Source organism: Arachis duranensis, chromosome 2 (assembly GCF_000817695.3).
Source record: "Arachis duranensis cultivar V14167 chromosome 2, aradu.V14167.gnm2.J7QH, whole genome shotgun sequence".
Taxonomy (NCBI): domain Eukaryota; kingdom Viridiplantae; phylum Streptophyta; class Magnoliopsida; order Fabales; family Fabaceae; genus Arachis; species Arachis duranensis.
In genome coordinates, this window is record NC_029773.3 from 65,978,648 (window position 1) to 65,988,957 (window position 10,310).

General features: G+C 36.9%; 1 protein-coding gene across 1 annotated transcript; it reads right to left on the minus strand.

Annotated features, from left to right (window-relative positions):
- Positions 1–2,244: 2,244 nt before the first annotated feature.
- Positions 2,245–9,113, minus strand: LOC107474699 (cell division cycle 5-like protein). Its single transcript, XM_016094340.3, has 4 exons — positions 8,686–9,113; positions 6,532–8,238; positions 3,722–4,003; positions 2,245–3,047 (listed from the first exon to the last, which is right to left on the minus strand). Exons 1-4 carry the CDS (start codon positions 8,860–8,862, stop codon positions 2,304–2,306), a joined length of 2,910 nt encoding a protein of 969 aa, XP_015949826.1. The 5' UTR covers positions 8,863–9,113; the 3' UTR covers positions 2,245–2,303.
- Positions 9,114–10,310: the final 1,197 nt, after the last annotated feature.

The following is a 10,310-nucleotide window of genomic DNA, read 5'->3' on the forward strand; positions in this document are numbered from 1 at the left end:
CAAGCTATTTTCCTCTTACTGCATTGTTCTTTCAGTTTTATCCGTCAAAGAGGAGTAAATGCAGGCCACTGCAATTGTCAAACTTCATGCTCGTGTTTTAAAGAAAATCAAGATTCAGAGCTAGATTCATTCTATAAAAGAAAAGGATCACTAGCACTTTACAAGTGGGTTCAAGCACATCTTCCTACTGAGATCTCTATCAACCATGAATTTTAAAACAACTTTCAGTTATGGCCATTGAGTCCTTATTTGCTACATCATATTGGATAAAGCTAGACTATATAAGACTTGATAGTGTTAAGTTTGGAATTGGTAGTTCAATTACAAGTTTTCAAATGAGAATTTCTTGTAACGAGTTTAACTTTTGGCCTTTATTTGGTGTAAAATAGATAAAGCTTTTTGTACAAGTTTCCTTCCTTCTCTCTCTAACGTCGAGGATGGTACTAATAAGACAAAAAAGTCAAAGAGACAATTCTGATTTTGACCAAAGACGTGATGGTGGAGGTAATGGTGACGATGATGATAGAGTAGCTAGTGAGTGAAAGAGGGTGTTTTATGAGGGCAAAATCGTAATGCAATTAATATTTCACATGAAAAAGATAATTTTAAAATGACTTCTAACGTTAAGGATGATATTAATAAGAAAAAAAAAAGTTAAAGATGATTTTAATTTTAACCAAAGACGTTACGGACGAAAAAAATACTTAACCCTAAAATACAACTGAAAAATAAAATTGCAACCATTTCAAGCAAAGTATAAATCTGACCAGAACAATAATGGTACCAAGAAAACATTTAGGCTGCCTTTGTTTTTGTGGACAGGACAGAATATGATACTAAGACAATAGAGCAAAGACACTAAAAATTATTCTGTGTATTGTGTTTAGATATAATATACAAGATACTAATGTCCTGTATATGTTTGGATAGACATGAACAAAACTAAAATATTATGTAACATGACTAAAATAGCCATGTGATCCCAAATTTTCTGCCCAAGTACAAACTAATTTAGCTCAAAAGTATGCACTAACATAAACAAAATTCTGCACTAACATAAACGAAATTCTGCATCAAATTTTCTGCACTAATTTGCATAAAAAGTTATGCACTAATTAAACATAACACAAATAGAATTTACATTTTTTTCAACATATTAAAATCCAAAACAATTCACAGTATCAAAACAATCCTGAATGTATGTCTTCTTATATAATTTTCAAATTGACAAATCATAAAACAATAAAAACGAAAAAAAATGAGGACAAAGAGAAACAAAATTCTGTTTAATAGAAAAATAAAAATAAAAAGCAATAAGAGGAAAGGCAGAGTAATACCTAGTTATTGATTGAGAAAGAGAATAAAGAGAGACTGACAAAGAGACATAGACAGAGAGCAAAAGGAAGATATTACTTGGGAAAGAAGTGAAAGAAGAAGAAGAGAACAAAGAAAGAGAAATCAAGAAAAGAGTACCGAAAAAAAGAGAGAAAAAAGAAGAACCAGATAGAGAAAGAACCGGGAGAAGAGAGTATCTCTCTGAAAACAACGATGCAAAGGAAAAGTTTAAATTAAGGTTTTTTCGTATGAAAATAAAGAGGGTAATAGTGGAATAATAAAAAATATCTATGAACAAAAAGAAAAACAATTTTCATTAAAAAATCCGTGTCCATCTTCCCAAATCTCGTGTCATCATTGTCCTTCATTTAAAAGTTGACACATAAAAAAACTAACCTGAAAATAGTGTGTCCATTGTCCATGTCTCTCTATCCAAACTCCTTTTAAATATTTAATGTCCATGTCTTTGTGTCCTGTCCACAAAAGCAAACGCTGCCTTAATGTCAAAAAATAATTCGAGATAAACGGTTATTGACAAAAGTCCAACACTGCAACTATCCAGTCCAATAAAAATTTGATAGATGTGTATGGAGTATGGTGGATTAGAATCTAATTTCTTGTAAAAATCCTATGTCTTTATCAAACAAGAAAGAGCACATAACATCCACTTAGTGGAGGGTTTGAGAGGACAACACAATCTACGACAAATTACAGGCAAGCATATGAAAATGCTCATACAATGTATAGGTTCACCATATGCTACAAACTTTAACTGGTGATCATCTCAAGATCTATAAGATTTCAACCCTATCTATCTTCACTTTTGATGGAATTTTTTCAGCTCAAGACCCTTTATTGCGAGATTTGCTTCGAGAAACCCCCAGCATTAATTAACCCCCCACCCCCCACCCCAAAAAAGAAAAAAAAAAAACTAATTGCCATCAGAACTGGGTTGAGCATTTCTTGGTTTAGTTGCCATCACCAACTTGCATATCATCCCCTTCATCAGAAGCAGTGGTTTTTTCTGGTGTGCTATCATCATGTGAATTTTCAGCATCCATAGCTAAATCTTTCTCCACCACATTTCCTACTGTAGCACCCTCGTCTAATGCTGTCTTACCATTATCGATGTGACCATCAGTGATGGTACCTTCCACTTTTCCGGCGTCAACCTTGGCAACAAGTGTAGCATCTGGCAGTTTTGCATTAGGGTCATCTGTTTGCTTTATATCATCAGAATCCACATCCACGTCATTTTTCTGGCTAGCGGTGGTCTGGTCTTGCACAGAGCCCGCTTCACTTTCATCACGAGACAGATCAGTTGCTATAGCAGTTTCATTTCCTTCAGCGAGAGGCGCAGCTTTAAAATTCTTTGAATCCTGTGCACCAGTTTTGTCAGCAACAGTCTCTGTTGACTCATGAGCACGGTTGTTTGCTTCGATTTCTTCTTGCTTTTGTGCTTGTACCCTGTACTGTTCCATGACATTTTGTATCCTTTCCACTTCTTCCATAAGATTCCCATACTTGTATTGCAAAGTTCTCTCAAGTTCCTTTTGCTTCTGTACTTCCTCCCATAGATTGTTTATCCTGTGGGATGCTGCTAACTTCTCCTGCTTTTGCAAAGCTTCAAAGCATTCTAATTCAGTTGCAGCTATGTCCATTTGCTTGAAAGTGGCCTCAATTTGTGGCCAAAGACTGTTTTTGGCTCTCATCTGAAAAATGCAATAGCTGAAGTATATTATTCAACATTGTGTACAGGCACAAAGGACTCTTTACAGACAGCAAAATCAAACAAAAGGAATTTTCTTTTCCATGTGTCCTTATCAATTTTGATTCATGAAGGTCACTGCTTCCAACTATTTTCAGTTACAATTTTCAATTTTAAGTAACAAATTGTGTCAATAGATGCATAGAACATAATAGAAATGCAGAAGAAATACCTCTAGGATGTGTTCTACACCAATGGGGTGCAAATATCCTTACTCCAACGAATGTATTAATACTGGCTTTATAACATTAAATTGGTGAGTATTCAAGAGACTCAACCTCTGTCCAAGCATGAATTCTATGTCCAAATTGTTTGATATAGTCCCATCACTACTCCACCTACCCTTGTATACCTCTCACCTCTCGTATAAGAGAACGCATTCCAGACTGCAGAACCCACCGTAGCCAACAATTCACTCAATCACTCCATACTCTATTTACAATTGATTAGGTGAGTAGGTTCCTATCAGTTCATCTCTAAGGCAAAAATAGCATTGTTCAATTACAAAACTAACTCAACCAAGGTGATTCTAAGTACAAATCCAGCTTTTAAGCAATAAAACATAATCAGAACTGACTGAGTTAAAGGCATTTGGAATGGAGAATGTTAGTAACATACCTCATAGCCTTGAGTGAGGAGTATTGCCTTCTTCTCAAGCTTTACAACTTTCTCCTTGCCATCGTCCAACTTTTTCCTCACATTCTCAAACTCATTCTGCAAAGCTGCCAGCTTTTCCATGTTTCCAGCAACACTTGAGAGACCATAGGCATGACGGGTTGGAAAGAACATGAGATCATTCAGGCTAGTCCTGTGTGCTTCAATGAATTCCTCAAGGTGTTCACTTTCATGTCCCAGTGCTACCCGAAGATAATGGGCCTCATCCTTTATCAACTTATCAGCCTAACCAAAAAAATATAAAAAACAATGCAAAATAAGTATCCTTAACCCGCTTACAAGAGAAAGTTTGGATGACAACATAATAAATTATAATAAGCAAGGTAATTAGCCAGCTAACTCAAAACTCAAGAGGTTAGTTATATTTTAGTGTCATTTATGATATGGACAAAAAGACATACATTGCAATATAGTCAACATTAACATTCCACTCTTTTTCTCTTTCTCTTTTTATTATATTTGTGATAGGGGGGTGGTAGAACTTGACAATCAAACAAGTAAGGAAGTGTCCTTGAGAAACATTACCAGCAAACACAACCCAACATAATTAATTAATTGCAGGATTATAACGGAAAAGTGAGACTGTCAGATCAACTAGCACAGCATGAAGTCATAATTCATAAAGAGAAAATATTTGTTGATGTCACAATACATGACCTAAAAGGAACCCTAAAAAGAGTTGCAGGGCTATTTTTATAACATTCACTGAAATAACAAAAATAAACAAAAACCTACACATCAGATTAAACGCATACCTAAAAAGAGTATATTAATAAAGGACAGATATAGAATAGGTGTATAACAAATCTCCTCAGTGGGAAGAAAACCACCAAAAATCATTTGGGAAGTGGTATCTGAGTATTAAAAGTCTAGGATAGGTATAGACAGTGTAGTCAAGCAATGTTGTCAATATAGATTGTACCCAAGATTGAGATTAGAAACATATGTACAACGTGATGGTAACATGGATCACAAGATCCTGCCTAAACTGAACACATTTAAACAAATAGTTACACGTAAAATGGCATAAACAAGCAAAACAGACATACAATCACATTTAACAAAATTAAACTTTGATTTGACATGTATGAGAAATAATATGAAATAATTAGCATTAACATAATAACAAATCAATATAAAAGGCATTAATTCTAATGACCCGTGAAATTAGGACGTTAAAAAGAAAAATACCTATCTATTGGTATGCTTTATAATCAAAGTCACAAAGAAACCCAAAAGGGCAAAAAAATAGAAGAAAAAAATAAACACAGTAAATAATCAGAGTTAAGCGAGAAATTGGGAGAGGAGCAAAGAACTCAAAGGATGGATGTGTTTTGTTTTAGTGTACAAAAGACTGGGATCCTGAACAGATAGACGGTGGCAGGCTCAGCATGTTTAGGTAGCATAATTCCTAATATCTTGCATGTTTGCCAATCAATCATAAAGCCTACTCACCAAACTGAGTACCCTTGTCTGTTTTAGCATTGACCAATGGCTAGTTTCTTATGGAATAATTTATTTAGCATCTTTGATAAATGTTGGGTGTGCCCGGCAACTCTAGATATATTTTTATTGACTAGATTTGTTGGTTTGGTAATAGAAAAGAAGCAAAAATTAAGTGGACCAGTGCAATTTTTTCACCACTATCTGGACTCTCTGGTTGGAGCGTAATGTACGCGCCTTTAGTGACAGATTCTCTGATGAACATATCTTATGGTATAAGGTTAGACGCTTAGCATCTTGGTGTAAAGCTCAAGATCTTTTTAGACGTTTTTCCCTCTCATACATGTTGAGAGATTGGGGAGCTTTACGTTTTTGATAGGCCTTTGTTTGTGTTTTGCTTTTGTATATGGGAACCCTGTTCTCCTCCCCGCTTTTTTGTATTTCTTTTTCCTAATCATAATTGAAAGACTTCAATTTTGACAACCACATTATGAACAATGATATCTTACCCAGTAAAATAATAAATGGAGGACAGATGCATACAATGTGAGGTCATAACACAACTACAATCATTATATAATAAACATGGAATTACAAGTAACATTTAACTAATTCCTATTAGAAAAACAGGAAAATCGTTTATAAAACAGAAAACATTAAAGACATTATGACATAGTAATGGTTACCTGCAAATCAAAAATACAAATCACACCAACGAACAAAGCACAATCACATTAACACAGGCCACAGAAAATCAGAGCCTACCCACTTTCAGGATGCACTACACAAGCACCTACAACTTAGATATGGAGAGCAACTGACACAAGCATCTCAGGTGCAACGCCACTGCACTTATGCGGATCAAACAACACCCCATCAACCATCCCTAAACCGCAAAAGAAAAAAAATCCTAATCCAATTCAGCCACTAGATGCAGTGGCTTAACTGGCACATTGCAGTTGTGTGATCCAACTGCTTCTAAGCAAACAAATCAACCCTAGTCCCTAGCACAATCTCATTAAATAAAACGGGTGGCTCAGTGTCAGGATCTACAAACTAAAAACCTAGCAGACTTTTAGAATTGTTCAATCTTATACGTTAGTACACAACCTTAACAATGATTAGACTTATAGTCTTCAGGTTAGTGCAAAACAAGAGGTGTATCCTCCACAACAGAAAGCAGCATTTCAGCGAAGGGCGAGAATTGATCATGCTACTTACCATCTATCAGCGCGAAAGCCACGAACATGTGATATCATCACAAAAGAAGCTAAGGGAAGAAACTAAGAAATAGATTAGTAAATACATACATCTTTCATCTCCTCTTCATGAAAGTCTTCTATAACAGGAACAACAGGCTCATTTACCACACGCTTAGCTCCTTTCTTTTTCTCCTTATTTACTTTCTCGTCAAGCGGATACTTAGCATTGTCATGCTCCAGCAAAGCAAGAAGCTCCCTTCTTATCATCTCATCAGCTTGCTCAATTGAGGTTGGTGGAACAAAGGAACTCTTGTCATCAGCTCTAACCAAAGAATTTCTTATAAGCTCCAATGATGCAGCTGGAGGCCGAGGAAGCTCCCTTTGAAGGACTTTTGATCGTTTCCTAAGTAATGCCTGTTGCCTTGCCTCTTCTTCTGCCTTTTCTCTAGCTATTCTATCTGACATATCCTCTTCAATCTTCTCCTCAGGTTCTTCAGCATCTTCTGGAATGGGCTGCATGACAATCTGGTACTCATTTTTGGGCTGTGGAAGGCTTCCTAAACCAGAGCACAGACTTCGTCTTATTTCAGCTCTTTGTAGCTCAAGTTTAGCGCGCTCATGCATATCCAAATCCTCATTAATACGAAGCTCATCCCTGAGAGGAGTTCCCTTCGGTGTCATGCTAGCATAACCATCTCTTGCAGGAGTCATGCCAATTCTGGGAGTGAGACCTGCAACTCCAGGAGTTGCAGAAGGAGTCAACATTGGATTTGGGGTCTGAACCTCTTTTCTCTTAGGAGTGACCCCAGTAAAATCCGAAGGATGCAACTCTGGGTTTTCTCCCCCTAATAATGGTGTCTGGGACTCCCTCAACCTCGCCAGGTTTTCAGCTTCCATCATGACAGCGTCTCCTTTACTAGCCGGTGTTCGCTGAGGGGTTCGTAAAGGAGTCATTCCCCGGCCAGGTGTTTGTGCATAATTTGCTAGAAGAGCACGTGTTGCAGCACTACCTTCTCCAAATTCGTCACTCCCAGCTAGGTCATTGGCATAACCCATCCTTGCAATTTCATCCAGTTCCTGGTCAGAAATCTGGGGTGGCGGAAGCATCAGTTTGGTTTGTTTCCTTACTGTTTCCGGATCATTCAACTTATTGGCGTGTAGTATAGCAGATGGGGCATCTTGCCTCTCTGCAATTTTATTTTTTGCAATGTCTTGCTTTCTTAACTGTGTCTCAACATCAATCCTTCTTTTACCCTCAAGTTCTTCTATTGTAGTTGGGAAATGGGGCTGTTCCACGGGTCTGTCTTCATCAGCAGTGTCAAAAAAACCAGGAGGAGGCCTTTTCTCAAAAGGGATTTCTGCATTATAATCAATGCCTTTCCTTTTTCTCCTTCGCTGCCTGACATCAATTCCCGCAGCCTTCAGTTCTCTCTTCTTCTGTAAAGAAGCAAGTCTTCTGGCTTCCTCAAGCTGTTTCTCCCTCGCTTTCCTTTTCGCCTTCTTTCCTTTTGTGTTGGCTAACCGGGCTCGTGCTTCGGAAAGCATCTCCTTTTCATCTTCGTCCATATCAACAGGATCTGGGCGTGCAGGTTTTGACTCTGGATTTGGATCAATCTCCCCAGGACGCAACTTCCGAGGATCATCACCAGGTTCATAGTTCTCATCCTTTACACAGGCTGCGTCAAGGAGCTTCTCGTAGCGCTCAAGACACTGAGAAGGAGTACGTCCTACAATAGGAGCAATCGTTCTCCACTGGGTGGGCATAAGCTTAGCAAGATGAAGCAGCTTCTCATCCTCTTCTCTAGTCCACTCAGTCTGCACACAAAAAACAGCATTATTATAGAAGACTGATTGTAGAAAAACACTTGTCGACACAAAAAATGCCGTTAAAGGTTAAAATGCAGGCGCATCCAGACACATTAAAAAGCAAGGCATAACTATAATTAATTACTTATTAATTAAAAAATGGCATTAGGGCAGTCTTACAATTACTTACATTAAACATTATCTCAGTAAAACCTAATAATCAAGCTTTATCAAGGAGCATTACTGGCAGCACAACCATCCATTCTCACAAGAGTCATGTCAAAAAGCATAACCTTTCAATCAAACTGAAAACATCGAAACTTTTTTTGTCCTTCATATTCAAAAACCCTATTATACATAAACTTGATCCACAACCAAAAAAAAGTAAATAACATACAAAAGACAGCAAAAATAAAATAAAAAAATAGATAATAGATATAAGGTGCGTAGGATTACCTTCTTGATGGAAGGATCGAGCCATTCGTACCAGCGAGCCTTGCATTGCTTAGCGGATTTACGAACCAAAAGGGAAGAGATTCGAGCCCATTGGTTCTTGCCATATTTCATAACAGCTGCTTTCAGGATCTCATCTTCGGTGTTCTTCCAAACACCGCCCTTTATCATAATCCTCATCTTGCCACCACTTTCTCTTTATCAACCTTCGCTTCTTCAAATTGTAGGGTTTTGCTTCCCCAACTCCAACCACAAAACAAAAAACGACGAAACAACCAGAACAGAAGATATTATTTACCTTTTATGTTTCACTGTTAAGTGTTAACGCTTACAATATGTTATTGTTGAAGACGCAAAACCTTGCTAGGTGCTGCTGACTCCTGCTACTCTACTCTCGTATCGTCAGCCAAAAGAACCGTCGTTTTGTTTTTTGTCAGGAAAAAAAACCCGTCAAGTCAGGAAAAACTGCTCAGCTTCTATTGGGCCTCTTATTATGTCCCTTTAGGCTCAAATTTAAAACCAGATCCAAGCATTTTTTTTTTTTTGCCAATGAGCTTTGGCTCTAATGATATATCTCCCCCTCCTCATCTCAAAGGTATATGATTCAAATTCTAAAAAATACAATTGAGAAAAAATATTATAAAACTGTGTGAGAAGTGTGTAAGTGTGTTGTGTACTTAGGTTTGGGAGTTGTTCAATCCATTGGGGTAGTTAAGATTGGGGTTGTCCAATTCACCGACCAAAAAAAATATTTTTTTCCAAAAGAATGTGAGTTTTTTTTATTAAGAAATCAATGCTAAAAGAAAATATATAATATTTGAACCTAAAAACAAAATTATAATATAAATTTTGGGATAAAGTAATTTTTGTTACTAATATTTAAAAAAAATTAAAAATATTTTTAACATTTAATTTAATTTAATTTTATATTAACATTTTTAATATGTTTCAATTTGATTTCTTTTCTTAATTTTTTGACTGTCAACAAGTAATTATTTATTTTTTAAATTTATCTCTTCTTTATACAAATCATCATCACACTCTTTACTCACCTTTTTTTCCACCCATTTAACCACATTCCACTAATATGCCATCTAGAGACCGAATGTATTCACAAGGCAATAGGACAGTCCTAGTGAAATTTCAAAAAATAGAGAGTACTTGTTAGTGAAATACTATAGCTGCCCCCACTACATAATTAAATTTGTTCCCACCCCAATTTTCTAACTCTTCGTCTTCTCTCTTTTTTCAATTTTCTTCCTCTGCTCCAGCTTCCACCCTCCAGGCTTAAGAGTTATTATTGCCACTCCACATCTCCGCCAGTGTGGCAGTGTCACTGGCTCACTGTTGCTGACGTTGCTATCCTATTCATCATTTCTCCCGCGTGGCTTCGTCAGTTTCTCCTTGCATTGTTGTCGCGCCGCGTTTTGTGGTTCTGCCTTCTTCTGCGTAACTGCATTGCTCTTCTCCGTTACTGACTGTGTTCCTCTTCTGTTCCTTCCTTCGGCAATTCAGCGTATAGTTCTGCCTTCTTCTTCAACAAATAGCAATCCTCTTCTGATTCTTTCTTATTCTACAATCCTCTTTTCTGTTCAGTGTTCAGTCTTTAGCAACTCAAGAAACCTTCG